This window comes from Misgurnus anguillicaudatus, chromosome 16, assembly GCF_027580225.2.
Source record: "Misgurnus anguillicaudatus chromosome 16, ASM2758022v2, whole genome shotgun sequence".
In the NCBI taxonomy this organism is placed as follows: Eukaryota; Metazoa; Chordata; class Actinopteri; order Cypriniformes; family Cobitidae; genus Misgurnus; species Misgurnus anguillicaudatus.
The window spans coordinates 9,793,295-9,814,809 of record NC_073352.2 but is presented as its reverse complement, the minus strand read 5'-3'; the positions used below and the strand labels follow the sequence as shown (position 1 = coordinate 9,814,809).

General features: G+C 37.7%; 1 protein-coding gene across 2 annotated transcripts in view; it reads right to left on the bottom strand.

Annotated features, from left to right (window-relative positions):
• Positions 1–21,515, bottom strand: part of aff2 (AF4/FMR2 family, member 2) — a 295,072-nt gene that overhangs the window by 137,138 nt on the left and 136,419 nt on the right. For both annotated transcript variants that reach the window (XM_073854091.1, XM_055177532.2), the window contains exon 4: positions 2,684–2,728. In XM_073854091.1, coding sequence (XP_073710192.1) covers positions 2,684–2,728 — 45 coding nt within the window. The remainder of the gene's footprint in view (positions 1–2,683; positions 2,729–21,515) is intronic.

Here is a 21,515-nt window from a genome sequence, read left to right as displayed (position 1 = left end):
TAAAAACGTTTTAGAAATAACAAGTTTAGTGCATTCTTCTATATCCGCTTGGAGTTTTTATAATGACATCATAAAACAGGACTTGTAAGTGGATTATTCAACGTCATGGGCACAGAGGAATGTTGATATATTAAAACATGTCATTATGCTTGAATCACAACTGAGTCAACATCAGTGGAAATCAAGCATGAGGGTCTACAGCCGATCCTCTGAGCAATCCCACCATGCACTTCAACAGACAGATGTACTCCGGGTTGCCCTGGCAACATGTTCTCCCATTGACAGAATACAGGACATTCAAACAGAGTTTGTTGACTGCACCCCATTAACAGTAATGTCTGCGTCACAAAAAAAGGATGTAGTCCTTAAATGTCAAAGAGACACTTTTAATACAGTCTTACTACAGACCATAATCTCTTCTGATAAACTTTATCAGCTCTTTGTTCTCATTAGTAACTCTAATTTAAACAAAAGTATTTACTCATAAAAACTAACAACTGCTGGGTTGTTTTTAAAACAAGGCTGGGTAATTATTGGACAGGGCACATGTTGCGTTTTAAATAAAACTATGTTGGGTTATATCTGACCCAACCATTTGTTAAAACAACCCAACATTTTAAGAGTGAGGGACATTTTAAATCCCGAAGGACAATGTCAGGCCATCTGTTCATGACCTCAAGCTAAAGCAAACGTGGGTTCTGCAGCAGGAAAATGATCCAAAACACACCAGCAAGTCCACCTCTGAATGGCTGAAGAAAAATAAAATGAAAAAATAAAATAAAATAAAAGACTTTGCAGTGGCCTAGTCAAAGTCCTGACCTCAATCCTATTGAGATGCTGTGGCATGACCTTAAAAAGGTGGTTCATGCTCGAAAACCCTCCAATGTGGCTGAATTACAACAATTCTGCAAAGTCTCATTACAAGTTATCGCAAACACACTGAAAAAAAAATGATTCATTCAATTTACTCAATTTTTTTAAGGTATGTGGTCGCAATTAATTTATTTAATCCAGTGGTTCTCAAACTTTTTCAGCGTGCGGCCCCCTTTGTGTTCAGTGCATTCCTTCCTGGCCCCCCCAAAAGAAAATTTATGAAAAAAAAACAGTTCTAAAACTTCACAGTTTGATTAAACAAAACATTAAATTATACAAAGTAATCCTGCATATTTTTTTAGGTTTAATTTCACAGAATTCATGATAAATTAATGTGTTTTATAAAATGTCATAAAACTGGGACCCCCCTGGCACCATCTCGCGGCCCCCCTGGGGGCCCCGGACCCCAGTTTGAGAACCACTGATTTAATCTACATTTAAACAAAAACAATTAGAAATACAAAACAAAACATTTTGTTTAAATGTAGCTTAACTCTTTTGCCGCCATTGACGAGATATCTCGTCAATTAAGAGAAAACGCTTCCCCGCCAATGACGAGATTTTCTGTCTTTCCGCAATACCAGGTGGCGCACTTCCGCAACTTATACAACCCAGAAGTAGTGCCTAACGTGAAAGAAAAAGAACTCTGTGTATGTTTTAAAGATCGCTCTGCATCTGATCTCTACGAAAAGTCTTTCGCAAAAATGTAATTATCTCAGCTTTTTGCTCAAAAGTGGGTGTTTTTGAAGAAACCTACCCATGTTTGAGAGGTGATTACAAGAGAACTAATGAAGGTAGGATGAAACGTTTTTTTTTTGTTTGTTTGAAAGCAGACGGTCTGTTCTTTCATCTGATATATTGTTTGTTTATATATTTAAAGAAGAACATTTTCTGGAAGGCATTAAACTTTTGTGAAAATCATGAAAAATGCTGCCGCTGGCTGGCAACTTTTTAAAAAAAACTCTGGCAGGGAAAGAGTTAAATAAATTAATTGCGACCACGTACCTTAAAAAAAATTAGTAAATTGAATTAATAATTTTTTTCAGTGACTTGATTGCAGTTGTTGCTGCTAAGGGTGCCAACCAGTTATAAGGTTTAGGGGGCAAACACTTTTTCACACAGGGCCATGTGTGTTTGGATTTTGTTTTCCCTTCCCTTGTTTGATGATCTGAAACATTAAAGTGTAACAACTATGCAATAACAAATAGGCAACACTTTTTCAGACCACTGTATCGGTGCCATTGTTTTTTTCTCAAAATGCACACTTGTATTTTTTTGTAAGGTTTGTTTCTAAAATCTACTTAAATGTCCTAATATATGTATGGCCTAGTCCTGGATTAGTCTGGGAAACCACACCATATGTGTTAAGGTGTTATAAAAGCATTAAATTTGAATTATACACATTTCTTAACAAAATATGTAAACATTTAATGTATAACATAAGATGCACTCGCCTAAACAGCTTTTGTGAATAATATATTTACAATATATATCATCCCAGACTACATATAATCTATTGTACTAACACGACAGAATGCACAACAATTAAATCCAGCTGGAAAGAAATTAAATACCCTGATTTTAAGTGCTATTAAGATTCATAATGAGTATCATAGATCTGAGAATAAAGCATGAAGTGAGTTTCTACTTTTTTTAATGTTAATGCAATATGAAAAGCGACATGTTTCTTTGTACTGCCCTCAGCCTTTTAGGAGCAGGTACATTATGGAACAATAAACCTATAAGTTGTATGGGGTTTCTCTTTTCTCATGACATTAAAAAAAAGAGAGAGAGAGAGACTCTAACTCACCCGCAGAATTTCTTCCACACAACTGGAGTCGCTGGGCAGGCTGACCTGTAGAAAAACGGATAAGAGATCTCTCATTAAAAAAGACTACAATGACAGAGGTAAAAATAAATGAATGTCACAAGGTTTTGAATGATTCTGCACACTTATATTGCAAGTTTTCCTATGATTTTCAAAGCATACGAAAGGTGTGTTGAAAAGCTTAGTAAGGTGCCTTCCTGTCAGTCTTCAAACAAAGGAACGTGAATTACAAGTGAGCCAAAAAGGTGTTCACAATCGAACGCTACTTAAATGCAGGCTGGAAATTGAATAATCACCGGCTTGCATCTGAGCATCAAACAGCAGTGAAATGTCACAGAGTAAGCATCTAACCACAATAATTCATCCACACTTAATACTGAAGATGAGCATACTAATTATAGGCCAGCAAGTCCCCTGTCGACTAACAGTCCACAATTGACACAACATAAGAGATAACAGAATGATTGTAATTGTTAAATCGTTGCACTGTAAAGCACAGACGTCCCCCAGAATTAACATCTGAAGACCTGTGCGTTTGGGTTTACCATCAAATTTTGCAGACCACAGAGAATGAAAAACGCTCAAGTCTGATCATAACATTGTAGTTTATTACAAGTAATAAGTTAAGCCATATTAAAGCAGATGAGATCGCAATGATTGGACACTAAAAGCTTCAAGCAATCTTATCAAATCTCAATTGACTGTCCAGACACTTAAAGGGATAGTTCACCCAAAAATTTAAATTTGGGCACCATTTACTCACTCTCAACACTGAAAAAAATATTCATTTAATTAACTAAGTAAGTGGTTGCAATAAATTTATTTAAGCTACACTCTAAAATATTTGCTGTAATTTTGCAGCTGGTTGCCAGTAACTTACTGTAGAAGATAAAGTCAAAAAATGTTTCATGTTCATATAAATTTGAACAAAATGTTGCCAGTAAATAACATCAATGTAAAATCTACAGTAAGTTACTGGCAGCTAGTTGCCAGTAATACCCATTAATACTGTAATTTCTACAGACATTTTTTACAGTGTACATTTTAAAAAAAACTTGCTTAAATGTAGCTTAAATAAATTGATTGCAACCACTTACCATAAAAAAATAAGTAAATATAATGAATATTTTTTTTCAGTGAAGTTGTTTTGAACCAGTATAAATGTTTCTGTTCTGCTCAACTCTTAAAAACTTTGTAACCAAACAGATCTGGGGCACTATTGACTTCCATTGTATTACTTTTCCTATTATGCAAGTCAAAAGTGCCCCAGATGCTTGGTTTAAAGGATTAGTATATTTTCTTAAAAAAAATCCAGATTATTTACTCACCACCTTGTCATTCAAAATGTTGATGTCTTTCTTTGTTCAGTCGAGAAGAAATTATGTTTTTTGAGGAAAACATTCCAGGATTTTTCTTATTTTAATGGACTTTAATGGACACCAACACTTAACACTTAACTCAGCACTTAACAGTTTTTTTCAACAGAGTTTCAAATGACTCTAAACGATCTCAAACGAGGCATAAGGGTCTTATCTAGCGAAACGATTGTCATTTTTGACAAGAAAAATATAAATATGCACTTTTAAACCACAACTTCTCGTCTATCTCCGGTCACATGACGTGCCAGCGCGACCTCACGTAATACATCATCACATCAAGAGGTCACGGATGACGTATGCGAAACTCCGCCCCAGTGTTTACAAGTGTTGAGAAAGAGGGCCGTTCCGACGTTGTTGTATGTGGAATGATACTAATTAATGTCTTTGTGTCAGTTTATTGTTTAAAACGGTCCGCAAAATGTGCATTTCATATATTTAACACGTGACATTTACACGTCATTACGCAATTACGTGAGGTTGCGCTGGCGCGTCACAGGACCGGAGATAGACGGGAGGTTGTGGTCTAAAGGTGCATATTTTTTATTTTATTTTTCGTTTGGCTAGATAGGACCCTTGTGCCTCGTTTGGGATTGTTTGGAGTCCTTTGAAAGTCTGTTTAAAAAAACTGTTACGTGTTGAGTTAAGTGTTAAGTGTTGGTGTCCATTAAAGTCCATTAAAATGAGAAAAATCCTGGAATGTTTTCCTCAAAAAACATAATTTCTTCTCGACTGAACAAAGAAAGACATCAACATTTTGGATGACATGCTGGCGAGTACATTATCTGGATATTTTTTTTTTAATGGACTATTCCTTTAAATAATTTTAATTTGCTCTGCAAGATTCGCTTCAAACGGTCGATCCACTACTATCGAAACAACAATAAAATAATAATGCAATGATTTTATGATGCATTTGTTTTCAAGTATTTGTGTGCCGTTTGTGCTGTAGACTTCACAATAACAAACATGACATTATTTGGCAGGCTATCCCTAAGAACCAAACATCTCTCCCGCTGTCTGTCTGACTCCAGGCATTGCATGAGACTAACTCACATTGTAAAGGTCAGCTGATCTGAGGCTAAATTCACTTCACATTTTGACCTGTGCATGAGCAAGACAGTAAAGCTACAGTAACCCAGAAATATAATAGTATTTCTGGTCATGTTCCTTAAGGCAGTACTGTCATTTTTTAAAGGTCCCGTCTATTCTGCGTTTTCGAAGCTTTGATTGTTTAAAAATCAAAACATGGGGGTAAAACATGTATAAATCGATTTAAAGGGTTTACAGCCCAAAACCAGTGGACATTTACTTCACTCTAAAACTATTAGGTTGGTTTAACCCATAGTTGGGTAAATATTGGACAGAACCAACAGTTTGGTTATAAAAAATAACCAACGGGATTGTACCAAATGCTGCAAAAATACCAGATACCCAACATCCCTAAAGATGCCACCCTGTCCACTGGAGTCATTCGGGGCTTTGTAAACACAGCTCACAGACATAAACTTCCTGTTTGCACAAGGCTGGCATATAATATCCTGTTCCCATAGAAACCGAATGTTGGAGCCCAGTCGCTCTAATCAGATGTTGTTCTGGCATTGTCCTCCATTGCTCAGATATTAAGAGCGTGGTGAAGTGAGCTGGTTTCTTTGACACGGGAGTTCATTTCTCCGTTACCTGTGGTGAACCTCATTTCCATTCTGGTTGTGACACTGAAAGGTGCTATGCGATGCGCTCTGAATGCAAACCCTGCTCTTATAGCCTCTGGGCTGACAGAAAATGTCAGTGATATGAAGAGGGATTCATTCCCGCAGCTAAATTGTTTATGCCAGAGAAAGTCTCTTTTTTTTGGTAGGGTACCGCAGTATGCGACGCTCTCTCATTAAAATTCCACCAAAACAGTGCCATTGTAAAACCTTGAGAAGTTACAATACGGTAAGATTTAATGGACTTGAACCTTTTGGGAGGCCAAATTGCTTTTTTAATGATGTAATGTGTATATTTAGAAGCCTACGGAGAAGCAAGTCACTCCCGTCTTTCATATTCACTGGCGTTATTCGGAGAAATGGTGGGAAAGGGATCGTCCAGCTGTGATCTTATTTCCAGGCTTCAGCGGGGAGTCTCTCCGAACTTGTGGATACAATCTGATTGAATGGGTTTCCAAATGATTTCTGTGTGACAGGCCATGTCCCATTGTGATTTTTTTTCAGGTTATTACTGTAAAGTAAAATATGAAAACACAGCAGCATCAAAATATATTTCAAGATAATTAAAAAAATAAAAAAGTTTGCTTTCATGGACATTTCATAGTTTAACATTTATTGAATTTCTTTTGCAATATTATCATACATATCATGGTTTGTATAATTTCAAACATGAAAATCGGTCGAGGCCACGTTTCTTTATAATCATTGTTTTTAAGGCGAATTTTATGCATCTGGGACAAAGAAAAGTGTGAATAAACTAGTGATCTATTCAGCGTTGCCAGCTTTAATGAATCAGTTCTGTATTTTTTTTTTTTTTTTACAAATTTAGCACGGTGTCTTTCCACACAAAAAGAACTTTTTAATTGGCAGACGCAGAGATCACTGGAAGTGTCACTAATTTCTGCGAATTTCTTTTTTCGGCTCTGCTGTTGAAACCGGAGGAGGTGTCAGTCACGTCGTACCGCACGACTGCAAAATCTTTTCAGAGAAAGCGAAGACCGATTTCTTTGAATTACCGGAGGATCCGTGAGAATAACGCGCAGACAATTACTGGGGCAGGAGTGCGTTTTTTCCTCTGAAATAGCTGTTCAGAAAGTGCCTGTGCATCAGCAACAGATAAGATATATTAGTCCTTTTCTTTAAGGGGAAGGGAAAAGAGCGGCGGTATTGACGTGGGGGAACTGCTCTGAAGCACTCTGCCAGGCTCAAATAGTGTTTAGGACGTGGAAGAGTGGTTCTGGAAGTAAATAGGCAGATTTGAAAGGCGAAATGAGAGTGCCTGAGTCCTTCTAAGCACCTGACAGTGGATTGAGGAATAAACAAGAAAAGGCAGATGATGGATGACAGCAAAAGGAAAAAAAGAACACGGTTGACTGTGGCGGCACACGCACCCCCGTGAATACACTCATATTTTAATACAGATGAGTGGGCAGATGAGATGAGAGCGAGGGAAGGTTCCTTCTGTACTTTGTCATTCAAAAAAAAAAGCGAGACACTCTTAGAAAGAAGTCTACTTGGGTGCACATCTCTGTACTGGAGCATTGGATGAGGTGAAACAGACATTTAAAAAAAAAAAAAGAGAAGCAATAACCAGTGTCCAATGTGCAAATCCAAAGTCTAAATTGCATTGAAAATAATAAAACCAATCTAATGTTGCCTAAATAGTTTTTTAAGCATTTTAAGGGATTGAAATGAAGGATGCTCAAAAAAACGGATAACTTAACTATTACACTCTCTCTCTCTCTAATATGCTGTTGTACTCCATATAATTCAATGTACCAACTAGAAGCTTTGCTTTTTTGCACAGGCCTAGTAAAGGGTTAATGGTGCCACATGGTGATCAACAGTATAAATGACACATTTTACCTCTTTGCAAAAGGAAAAACCACCAACAATCAAGAATGCAATCAAAAAAATGTTGTTACAATGGAAGTCAATGGGGCCTCGAACCATAAATGAGGGAGAAAAAATAAAAACTGGTGCTGAAAAAAAAAATGCATCACAGCCAATGTTTTACTAATTTTTGAAATGCCCAAGATGCCCAAAAAAATCTTTCCACAATCACTTTTATGCTGTCATTTTGTGTTTTTCCCCAAAATCAGTGACATCACTTATGAACTTGGCAATTAAAGAGTTAAAATCATGACATTTTTGTAAACAATTGGTAGTTTTGATCACTGAGGTTGATTAACAGATTTATGCAAAAGAAAATAAAACAAAAAACATAATCTGAGACATGTTAATGGAGAAAAAAGACCACTAAATTAAACTGCTGTAAATGTCTCAGATTATTTTTTTGTTTGTTTGTTTTATTTTCTTTTGCATAAATCTGTTAATCAACCTCAGTGATCAAAACTACCAATTGTTTACAAAAATGTCATGATTTTAACTCTTTAATTGCCAAGTTCATAAGTGATGTCACTGATTTGGGGGAAAAACACAAAATTACAACATAAAAGTGATTGTGGACAGATTTTTTTGGGTATCTTGGGCATTTCAAAAATTTGTAAAAACATTGGCTTTGATGCATTTTTTTTCAGCACCAGTTTTGATTTTTTTATTTAATACTTTGCTGCCTTAAATTTTTTTGTTGAATCAATTTGGATTTATAAGTCATTTCAACAAACTATTATTTATCTTGACTAGAGATGAGTTGTAATAACTACAGGTGAGTTGTTATAACTTATAAAATTAAGTTGACTTTTCTCAACTATATTTTATAAGTTGTAACAACTTATCTCTGTTGACATGCCTTGTAAATCTGAGCTGATTTAACAAAAAATTTTAAGGCAGCAAAGTATTTTTTATAGTGTAGTAAATTTGCCCACGGCATATTGTTGAGGTTCTTTTTATTTCAAACCATTTTCTTAAAATATGTGTAAACATAAGATTTGTCACCAAAAATCATTCCATTTGCTGAAACACAGAGAAATTGTGGCCAAATTAAGACAATAATAATAATAATGGCCAAAACAACACATAAGGGTTAATATACATAATTTTGAGGACATTTAAATGCAAGTACCTTATCTTATAGAAAAGGCAATCTCAGAATGCATTATTGCACTGCATTGCATGTTTAATGACAAAACAGTTAAATTTTTAGAGTATTTAATTCAGAACTACAAAAGAAGGCAATATTTTATATTTTTTAAATTTAATATATTATAAATATTTTCCCTAAAATGTATAAGTATATATAAAAAATAAATTATATAAGTATATTTTTGCAGTTGAAAATATATTTAATTTTAACCTTTTTAAACCTGTTATGATTACAGGTTTGTAACATATAGTACAAAGTTTTTCTTCCAATTCGACGTGAAGATAAATGCTTTAAAATATATTCTTTTTTCAAATATATTGTAAAATATACAAAACATTTTGAAAAATACATATTTCAAAATATATTTCAGCACACATATTTTGTGGCCATTTTTTGTATATTTTGAGTTATATTTAAAATAATATTTGAATTTGAATATATTTTTTGTCGTATGGGTATCATCAAAAAAGTTAATAAAAACAATATTCAATATTAGTGTGCATTTTTTATGCTGCGAGCACACTATTAGCACCATATCACTGTGTGTCATTTGTCTCTTTCAATGAAGTGGCTGGAAGTGAAGAATGATGTTGACTACACTGCTTTACTCTCATTGGTAGTCGCTCACGTTATTTGCATACAGTACTTGGCTGGACTCGTCCACTTTCTGTCGCCAATGGCGACTTTCGCTCGTGTTGCTTGAAGTCGTCAAGCTTTAATTGAAATAAACAAAGTCGCGTCGCTCTGCTGTTGCGAGCCGCTAGAAATGTGCACGTAGCATTAGAATATCAGTTACCAGACCTCCACAATAGTATTTATAAAGAAGAGAGTTTTTTAAATGTGTCAAACTAAACTAAATTGTTCAGTTTGATCCAAAAGCAAAACATACTCTAAAATGTTATGCAGTTCGTAGCCGAATTTAGCACTTTCAAAAATGACTGACAACTGTATTTTGCCTTCAAGTCAAAAAAGAGCGACCACAGGGGAGCATCAGGGAAAATTTTTAAAAATACATTAAAAAAAGAAGGTTGCAATCAGGAGAAAGGTTTTGTTTGCCACGCAAATAGAGACGTGCGTCTCTGTGAGGTTGTCGTAAAGTCTTTGAACTGTCATGTGTAATGGAGTCTTTGAAGCAAGAAGACAGACAGCGAGAGACACAAAGAACAGCGAAAGCAGGTTCACGCTCACGGCTTCTCACCCGCGCTCTAACACGTCCCATCATACATGATTTAGAGTGACCAGACCAAATGTAGTTGTTAAGGAGGCACCTTCCCACCGGGCGGCCCATGAGAGGTAGCTCCTAGATGTGTTGACACAACCAGTTCTAGACTGGAATAATGTAATGCAATCTCTTTCAAGTTTCTTCAAGGCCCCCCGCTGCAAGAAGACACAGCCTGGAGAAACCCATTCAATATTCAACACAACTCTCAACAGCAACTCCCCCTTTTGTAGGCACCTTAACGTCTGCTATTGAGCACAACCCTCGTATATGCATCGTATTAAAGAGCATGCTAAATGTGTGACATTTCAATAACATCAAACTTTGAACCATTAAATGTAAACCTTCAATTTCCAAAAACTGGATTTTTTTGTTAAAATGAAAACCAGTTTGGAACAAATTTGCACATTTTAATGTAAATTCACGGTGGATTTTGGAGGTCTGCTCCACTCTTGTATCTTCCTCTAATAGGACATGGAGGTTCCTGTATAGCTCAGAGGTGGATCATTGCGTTATCGACAAAAAAGGTCATGGGTTTCAAGGGGTAACCTTACGATCTCTCTTGTGAATCCAACATGGAAGTGACTCAAACTGCAATTCATCGACTGGCCACTAGAGACTGGCTCCAAAACCGAGTTTAAAGTATAAATAAATATGTTTACAGCCTGGAACAAAAAGTGGTTTTGGTCTATTTAGGCAATTTTGCCATTTATGAAAACTGTGAGGGGGTGATTTTTCTTGTAACTTATCCGTTTAAATTATATTAACCCTTAAAGCTCTGGATAATTTAGGGTGTGGCCACTTGAGTGATCGGTAAATTGCAGCTGCTAACACTATTGTTGAGCTAGGTGGGCGTGGTTTCATCAACCAGGCACCTCAGCTCCACCTACATTCCGCCTCTTTGTCTATTTTTGGTTATCCAAATATACTCATGGCGTCACAGACACTACCACGTGTCCACGTTTTATACAGTCACTGGTTCGAAAACAAGAAAAATGCGTAAATCATCCCTCTGTATCCCAAACAGACAATGCATCCTATTTAAAATTGTCGCTTTTTGTTAAAATTGCCAAAACTGGCATTAAAGGAGACATTTCACAAGACTTTTTTAAGATGTCAAATAAATCTTTGGTGTCCTCAGAGTACGTATGTGAAGTTTTACCTCAAAATACCCCATAGATAATGTGTCCTTTAACAGAGCTGGGTAGTAACGGATTACATGTAATCTGGATTACGTAATCAGATTCCAAAAATCAAGTACTTGTAATTAGATTAAACTACATTTTAAAATAGTCATAATCAGACTACCGTTACATTTCTGCCAAGATAGTGATGTCACTTTGGGCTTCAAAAGTGCTCTTTAGAAATCTACTCATGATGTCACAGACACAACATCCATGTTTTATACAGTCACTGGTTCGAAAACAATAAAAATGTGTAAATCGTCTCTCTGTATCCCAAACAGACAATGCATCCTATTTAAAATTGTCACTTTTTGTTATAATTGCCAAAACTGGCATTAAAGGGGGGGTTTAATGGTATTTCAAGCATTCTGACTTATTAACACAGTTATAGAGTTGTTTCCTCATGCTAAACGTAGGCAAAGTGTCAAAAATGCAGTTGGGCGTGTTTCAGAGTATTTCTGTGCCTAATGCACTTCGCCAGGGTTCGTACAAGTTTCGGCTAATTTTTTTCGATTACGGTTCTAACTGACGTTTCAGGGGTTTTCGATACGTATCACTTCTTTATATGGGCTTCCGCCGGAAAACTTCCCCCGGAAAACCCCGCCCAGCCGTCAGTCAGCGGGAGACGCTAGAGCTTGCTAACAGCTTATCACGCCACTCAGCTTTGTTTAATTTCAAAAGTCAACAATGGCACAACAAGAAGTGTGTTTTTGGATGTAAGGAGAAGACATCCAGCCTTATGGAAACAATGGATATAGTTTATTATCCGGATTAGCAGCGGAGTTTTGCGTGTGTGTTTGATGCGGTGGATTTTCAGAACCAGGTCGTGACGAGTTACACGTGGTAAGTAAGACTTCTGTCTTATGTTGGAAATAGGCGCGTGTATATTATATAAATGACACGAACATGTAGTGAATCATCCGTTATAAGTGTTGTATAGTGTTGCATGACTCGTACTCGCTCCTCCCGTGTTATAACTCCTCCTTCTTCATTTTTTCGTACGTTATCGGAAAGACTCGGTAAAGCTAATCTTTCTTTTATAAATCTGATTAAACTAAAGACTCTTCAGAGATATAAAGGATGTCATACTACTCTATAGGTACTCCAGATTGATATCAGAAATGCAGAAACAGCGTGTGTTACGTGAGCTTTAAAGGCGACATTTCACAAGACTTTTTTAAGATGTCAAATAAATCTTTTGTGTCCTCAGAGTACGTATCTGAAATTTTAACTCAAAATACCCCATAGATAATGTGTCCTTTAAATTGTAAATGAGTTTATCTCTGCAATAAATGGCAATGCCATGGTTGGATAGAGCAGATTAAGGGGGTGGTATTATCCCCTTCTGACATCACAAGGGGAGCCAAATTTCAATGACCTATTTTTTCACATGCTTTCAGAGAATGGTTTACTGAAACTAAGTTACTGGGTTGATCTTTTTCACATTTTCTAGGTTGGTAAAAGCACTGGGGACCCAATAATAGCACTTAAACGTGGAAAAAGTCAGATTTCCGTGATATGTCCCCTTTAAACTACTGCGTTTATATTCTGTAGGCAAGAGGTAAGAGAAGCTGTTGAAGTAGATAAACATATTACAGGTTGTTTTGTTGATGATAGATTAACCTGAGAAAAGAGTTCATTTTGATCACGTTATGACCTATCGCAAAAGCGTTAAAAAGGCCATCCGCATTCACCGGTACTATAAGGCCAGCAAGTCAATAAGAATGGCAAGATATACAAAAGCCCCTTTAAACACCATTCAATAGTATGCCATTGAAAGAGCACTTGCAAAACAACAAATTCCTCCCTGTGAGAAAATCCCTTGAAAGCCACGTCAATAAATAAACATGCAAGGTGCAAAAAAGAGTCAACGTTTTAAACGGCAAACCTCTGCTTCCTGCTGCATTCAGTGCTGTCAACTTCAATATACTTTTCGACATTACATTTATTTAAGTGTTTCGAAATGTTGTTTTAGCTTTCAGTGCAATTGAAAGGGAAACACAGAGTTTGACGACTGACTCAGTAATGTGCTTGTTCCAGCAATTTCCCAGCTTTGCTTCAGTTTCTCTTGGGCCGTGCCAAACAGGCTTTTCGCGGCACTACCACTATCAGGCAGTCTATTAAAATAAAATATTTCCTAATTGGCTGTTTTTGCGTTCATTGTCAACATGACTGGCTCAAAGACATGTGTCTGCTTTCGATTCACTAGGTCCGGAGAGACGGTTTTCACACATCGAACCTGATTTCCACACATCATTTGTGATTTCATTAAAGGCGGTATGCGTGAGGAAGTCGACACAGATGCGAAGCAAACCAAATTCTCACCCAATTCCTAACTCTAACAGTAAGAACGTCTTATCGTTTTACAAGTTTGTGTTTCGTTAAGGGAATGCAGAGCGAGTGATTAACCACAACCACTTTAAGAATCTCCTCGGACAGAAAAAAAGCTCATAATTAAAAAGTTCACATAATAAAGAGCCAAAATTGATAACATAAGAAATTTTTTTTTAAGCAAATAACGACATTTGGCCTGTAAAATTGGACTAGCTGTTACTGGGGCAGTTGCCTATAAACTAAAAAGGTCCTAATATGTACCATATAGGTAAAGATAATTATACATTTGATACCAATAGGTACCCTTAAGGTACTAATATGTACCTCTTATGTACTAGGTTACCACCCCAGTGACAGCTAGAGATCATTTTTCTCAAGATGGTGACACATTGCATATTTCTCATATAAAGTCCCAAAAATGGGTGAAAAATAACACTAGGATGTGTCTTTCAAGGTATTTTGTGATGGTATCCTCAGGAAAACTTTCTGTTGTTTTGTTTGCTCTGAGCTATCCCGTGCTCTTTGTATGAACTGTTTTGTTTTTCATGCATGCATGCGTTCATTCACCGTCTCCGTTGCTCACTTGAGCGGGCCAGACCGGTAAGTTGGCCGCGCTGCACCGGTCGAGATGTTAACGTGTGCTGACAGTTTGGCATCCTCCCACTGAGTGTCGTACAATCCCCTGCCACCAGCGCTTAGCCTGACACTTGCCATGAGGCTAAACATCAGCTCACAGACCCCAGTGAGGCGTGTCTACACAACAGCCAGCCCTAGGGACCAGGCTCTCCACTGTGACCCATGGGACATGGCATGCAGCTGAAATAGCTGCCCGAGCAACGGTACTGTAGGTTAGCAGACTTCATAGTATTAGTAGGACACACAGGGATGGAAATGATGGCATATTTCTACATTTATGCATTTGGCACCAACTTACATTGCAGTCAGTCTATACATTGTTTTAGCAGTATGTGTGTTCCCCCGAAATCGAACCTTGTGATGCTAACGCAACGCTTTACCAATTGAGCCACGGAAACATTTGTAACATTCATTCGACATTTAATGGATCATTCAAAGGGCCTGCTAATAAGAAGCTGAAACTTCACAGGCACATTCTGGAGACACCTAATGCTGCATTCACACCACCCATGGTAGAGGCATCAAGCGCAAGTGTTTTCAATGTTAAGTCAATATGCAGACGCGTTGACGCAGGTCTGGAGGTCTCATGGCGCGAATGAGGCATTTAGCTTGTTGCCGTGGGAAACGGACGAGTTGAATAATTTTAACTTTGGCGGAAAAACCAATCAGGAGCTTGCTGTAGTAGTGACATGATTACAGGAAGCGAGTGGAGTCGCGGAAGCCCCTCCCATGACACGAATTTCTACGTGAATGTCTCAATGACTAGAATTTCACGCGCGGCTTTCACACGTGAATAAAGCGAATAAACTCAAAATGTTCAAGCGGCAAACTAGACGCGGTAGACGTGAATTTGACGCCTCAAAAGCGGCTGGTGTGAACCCACAGTAAGACTTATGCGGCTTTCACATTAACACAGTCTCACCCCATGTCGTCAATATTTGACGACACTTGACCATTCGTCAATATGTGACGCGGAGGGTATACCTTTCGCGTCATTTTTTGACGAACTGGGGACTTCAATACTATTACGTCCGTTGCATTCTCTTCTCCTATTTTCTTACCATTTTCGCGTCGGTTTAGGGTTAGATTACGCAAAATTAAACAGTGTACGCGAAATTAAACAGTGTACGCGAAATTAAACAGTTGTCACCTGGCGTTGGGGTTAGAAACAGTTGTCACCTGGCGTTGGGGTTAGAGTTAGGTTTGGGTAGGGATGTCATTATGTAGATCCAACCCTAAACCGACGCGAAAACGGCAAGAAAATAAGAGAAGAGAATGCAACGGACGTAATAGTATTGAAGTCCCCAGCTCGTCAAAAAATGACGCGAAAGGCACACCCTCCCCGCCACACACTGACGAATGGTCAAGTGCCGCCAAACACCGACGACATGGGGTGAGACTGGGTTGTTCACATAGGAGGCGGTATGCGCTCGCCGCTGCATGGGTTCCGCGCAGCCAAGTGATTTGTGCTCTGACGGTCAGACCAAAGTAGACGGGGTTTTTAATAAATGACCACAGTCTTTATATTTGCGTTAACCCTCTAGGCGCCACGGTCGACTTTTGTCGACAAGATGCGTCACTGAATGTAACTGCCGATTTTGTCACATAGGGTGTCAAATTTCGTTCATCCCCCCCCCTCCACTAGATGGCAGACATGTCATACTTTATACCCGACTCAGAAAAAAATCATGCTTCTATACAAACTATTAGAGCAAGAGCGCATTGAAGTGCGCAACAGCAAAGCTAGTGTGCAAGTGAGTCATTTTATCGGAGCGATAACCTCAGCGAGTTTTTTCAATACATGATCATATAATGGCATCAAAAAAGCTTACCTGCAATGAAGTATTGGGTCTTATATTCGCTGACAATGATTATGAAGGGGAATATCTGCCTTCAGAAGATGCTGGTGATTCATTTAGTGACCACGATTCAGACGCGCCCCTGCTTTGCAATCGTGCGGCTGGACAAAGTGAAAGTGTAGCTAAGTTATACACCAAGCACATGATGAATCCTTTGCCCAATGTCAGTGGTGGGAATGTTACACGGGGTCGGAGAATTCATCGGGTTAGCGGGGCGTGTTACAGGTGTGGGGAATGAGGCTGGAGGTAATATGCGCGTCCAGTCTTTTTACCGTGCAAGCAATGTAGAGCGAGCTGCGTCTTCCCGACGGGCCCTGGGAGTCTGTCGGGCGAGCGGACGACTTCCAGTGCTCCGTCCCGTGCACACAATCACGGCGACAGTAAAGGCAATAGTCCAAGCTGTGCAAATTCTCTCCACTCGGGGCGCATGCGTTCGCGAACGAGCGGCTCTAAGAGCTGATTCTTTGTAGCGAACGAGCAGAGCCGAATCTTCAGACGCATGCAGGGGAGCCGGCTCTTCTAAGGGAGCCGAGCCAGAAGAGCCGAATCTATGAAAAGAGCCGGACTGCCATCACTAAAATGTAGAGCCAGTGCTTGAGCCGAAAGAGCCGAATCAAAGAGCCGTAGCAGGAGCAGAGGCGGAGTTACATTACACGGGGCAGAGGAGCCATTATGCATAACGTTAGTCTATCGGCGCGCAGATCAGTTTGTTTACTACCTACTATTTACCTGAGCATTCAGTATTGTGCAATATAGCATACAGAAGGTGAGGGACATTTTGGGGGGAAAGAAGTGCTGCATTTTATCATTCAAACATGTGACTTTTCATGAAAATTCAAGATGGCTGCCACATATGACGTCATAATATGCAAATTTAATGATTAAATTTAATTAATTTTTATTTCCCTCCATAAAGTGTTTCATCCTTAATATTTCTCTAATTTACAGAAAGTCTCTATCTCTTATCACGTTTAAGATATAGCCTTTTGAAAGTAACATGTCAAAATTAAATGTTTTAGGAAAAAACCTCTGGCGCCTAAAGGGTTAAATAGTCGATGAGGAATACAGAGACTAATGTTGCCCGTCTCCATTTCACGTAACTTTAAGCTTAATTCCTACCTACAATAAGCTTCTTGACTTAAATCACACCTGACATGCTAACTTGAATTGCTACGTGTTTCCATGACACGGCTTTCCTTCCGATGTCTCTGTAGGAGCATAAACTTGTATTATAAAGCTCTGGAAATTCTGAGTCTTTTCGTCCATTTTGCTTGTTTGGATGTCTCGTTTTTATTGGCCGCGCGGGTAATCGTCACAGAGTGCAGCGCAAAAGTTAAACTATTTTGAACTTTCGCACTTTGCTCGACGCAACAAAAAACCGCCCTTGCACGGCGCAAGCCATTGAAATGAATAGGTTTCATAGAGCAGCGCAGCACAACGCGTCCTATGTGAAAGCCGCATAATCTGAAGAAAATCACCATCCTAGGTGACCTTTATTAACATAATAAAATATTTAAAAAAAACTGGTATTTAAAACACATTGATTATTTTAAAATTATTATGTTATGTTTCTAAGAAATTGTATCATGTTTATGTTTAATTCAAAAATTACTACACTACACGAATGGCTTTGAATTTCAATCTGTTTTGATTCTCACTCTTTAGATTTACATTTCAAGTTCTGCTTTTCCAAATACAAAAATTGAATAGGAATGTAAAAGAGACAGCACCAGACGATTGAGTCCTGTGGACTGCTGGGCCCGGCACACACAAACACCTTTTCCACTACCGTTCCCTCTCAATGGAACAAAGACGCCTAATTACCATGCAGATCACAACATCGCTCAGATGCCTGCAGAGGCGAGATGGTGAGAGAAACAGAGACGTGGAGAAAAATGGATCCCTGGGACGCTCTCCAAATATGACCACACATGCATACAGTCATGCAGTCCTGGTCTGGAATGATACTGGAGAGGAAACTTTGGAATTCCAGTGGGATTGGGATTATTATTCACAAATCACTCGGCCAGCTACCCACAGTGGCACCAGTGGAATACATATCTGAGCAGACAAGACAAAGTTATTCTAGGTATTCGTTGCAAATGAATACGCTAAAGGCCTGGATTTAAACAATTGACAAGAGGTGCAGGCCATGGAAAGGCAATGCAAAGAAAGTAAAAGAAACATCATCTCTACTAAATCTGTTTGTTGACGAACAAAGTAATGGGAATAAATCACTTCTGGATAGGATAAACACACTGAGATGTATAAAGATGAACTCTCAAATAGATTAGGCTTTAACTAAAGCAAAAAAAATCTTCAGATGGTTAGGGATGAGTTTAGTACTTTTATATAACCATGTTATTTTCAGCTCTGTTACGTTTATGAGGTATTAAAAGTAAGAAGAAAAGATATAACACAAAACCAGAATCTGTGCAACAGTTAAGTTAAGTTTTTCCACTTTGTTCCCGAGTACTTAAAACTTAAGACGTCCAGTCATTAAGTGAAGGTTACTCAATTATATTGCAAAATTTTATGATGACTGATGGAAATGTTTGTTTTGTACATACAGACAGATCTGTGATTTAACAGATTTTTTTGCTGAGGCAGCGTTTGCAGCATTTAACCTCATTTTCCTTAAACTTGTGGTGCTAAAACCACCTGGTCACTTCTTCTCCCAACAGACCCAATGAAGGTCCACAGATGGCAGATGTGAGAGTGGAGTAGTCACACAATCTCACCATATGGTGTCTACATGAACCCTGAACCATCACATTTTTCAGTCCTTCATGGCTAAATTAAAATTTCTAGCCATTACCGAATTAAACAGATACATACAAATACATTTATGTCATAATAGATTATAGTGCCTATAGGCAATGGCAGAAATACAAACATACATTGTAGTAATATAAAAAAATAGCAGGCCTATCATGGTAAAGTAATGGTATTCCATTGAAATGCCTTAACTATAAAAATGGCTAAAGGCATTATGGTAACACTTTACTTGAAGGGGTGTTCATAAGACTGATAGGACACCTTCATATGTGTCATGAACATATTGGAGATGTTATGTACATTTATGACAACTGTCATTAAGTAATTTGTTCAATTATTTAATTTTTAATGCAAAGATGACACTGTTTGAAATCTCTTTGTTATGACAACTTGACATAAACCAGTACATCATAACTTGTCATAAACATGACATAGCAGAATAATTATCAAACTCAAGAAACTTACTAGCTTTATGGGTCAACATTACATTAAACTGCCATTTAAATATCATTAAGTGTTAATATTATGTCAAATAATTTTAAATACCTTAACAAAATTCAACAGACACGTCAAAATATTATACTTTACTTTATGTATGTGCACAACTTGTTCTTTCTCACACAGAGGGTTCTGAAATTTGATGACAAATGAAGAAAAAAACGAACAAAACATTTAATCAATGTAATTTAATGTAATTAACTTTGCAGCGATACGGAAAAAACAGCGCTGCATGGCTTAACTGTACTGTTTTCATTTAATTTTAGGTGAATCGGTCTCCAAATGCAATAAAATATATTTTTATCAATTTTAATCATTATTATAATTATTGTTAAATGATTGATTTTATTCGTTAAACACATGGAGGAAACTTAAAAAAAAACTGAAGAATATTGATGATGTTATTATAAAACTAGTTGACAGAGTATTAACACTTAATGACATTTTTTATGACAAATTATATTTGTACCACTGTAGCTGAGGTCAAGAAAAATATTCATGATGTTGTTATAAACTATTTGACAGAGTATTAAAACTTAAAGGGATACTTCACCGATTTAGCATTCAGCTTTGTATCTGTAGAAACCCGGCAGTATTACTGAATGACCATGTTTCCCTCCCTCATTTCCCCCTGAGAGGAGAGATATCTGCATTTTGGTTCTGCAAAAAAGTCCTCCGATGATGTAATATGACGATTTTTGCATCATCGGAGGACTTTTTTGCAGAACCAAAATGCAGATATCTCTCCTCTCAGGGGGAAATGATGGAGGGAAACATGGTCATTCAGTAATACTGCCGGGTTTCTACAGATACAAAGCTGAATGCTAAATCGGTGAAGTATCCCTTTAATGACATTTTTTATGACAAATTATATTTGTACTACTGTAGTTGAGGTCAAGAAAAATATTCATGATGTTGTTATAAACTATTTGACAGAGTATTAACACTTAATGACATTTTAATGACAAATTATATTTGTACTACTGTAGTTGAGGTCAAGAAAAATATTCATGATGTTGTTATAAAACTATATGACAGAGTACTAACATGACATTGTATTGTTCAATTCAATTTGTATCACTGGTAAAAAGTGGTCAACTATGTTGTCTTGGTAATGTCAAAGTTGTCATGACAAGTTATGATGTATTGGTTTATGTCAAGTTGTCATAACAAAGACATCTCGAACAGTGTCACATTTGCATTGGAAATGGCATGATTGAACAAATGACACTTAGTGACAGTTGTCTTAGACGTGCATGGACTCTACTTTATGTTCATAGCATGTGTCATGTGGGTCATTCTACAAAAAAGGTGGAAATGCTTGTCCCTTGCATTTGCAGACCACTTAATCATTTTATTTGACCCAAATCCCATAATGATATATATTCAATAAATATAGACTGTCCTTAAGATGATGAGAGTTTATTTATTTAATTTTCTTTTTTTTCTTTTTTTTAAATGTCTGGTCCTGAAAATTGCCCTGCCCCTTTGATCATACATGAAAGTTGAACTGTGTACTTATTATTTAAAATCATGTTTTTTGTAAAACAAATCAAATTTACATTTACCTTTAACCCTGTATGAATTTACTACAACACTGAAATGGTAAAAATACACTATTAATATGAATAATATCAAATAAATATTTGTCCCCCAAATTTATGTCATTGGTGTTACCCTACCCCAGGGGTTCCCAAACTTTTTTTCCTGCGCACCCCCTTCTATGTCCCAACCTGGTTGGCGTACCCCCAATCCCCACTAAAAAAAACCCCCCATAAATAAGCTTTGTTTTCTCACCATAAAGACTCGTGTTTAATCATGCCCAAATAACTAGGGTCCGGTTGCACCAGCGTTAAGAAGTTGGGTGTAAGTCCTACGTCGGGCTTAGCTACGTTCAACATAGTGAAAAATATTTACGCCTGTTGCACCGTCTGAAACTACGACCAGACGCAGCTACGCTCAGCGTAGATGATGCGCGCCCCCGTGTATGCGTTTAACCACTGTGATATTTAGACGCCATTCGAGTTTACTATAGTAAAAAACTTACACTTACTGCCGTCAGCTAATAGATGACATATGAGAGCATTCCTCATGTTTACCGGAGCGCTCTCCCTCAAGATGCCTGCGTCACGTGCAGACCCATCAAAAAAGTCTCTCTCTTTTGGTCCCTCTCCT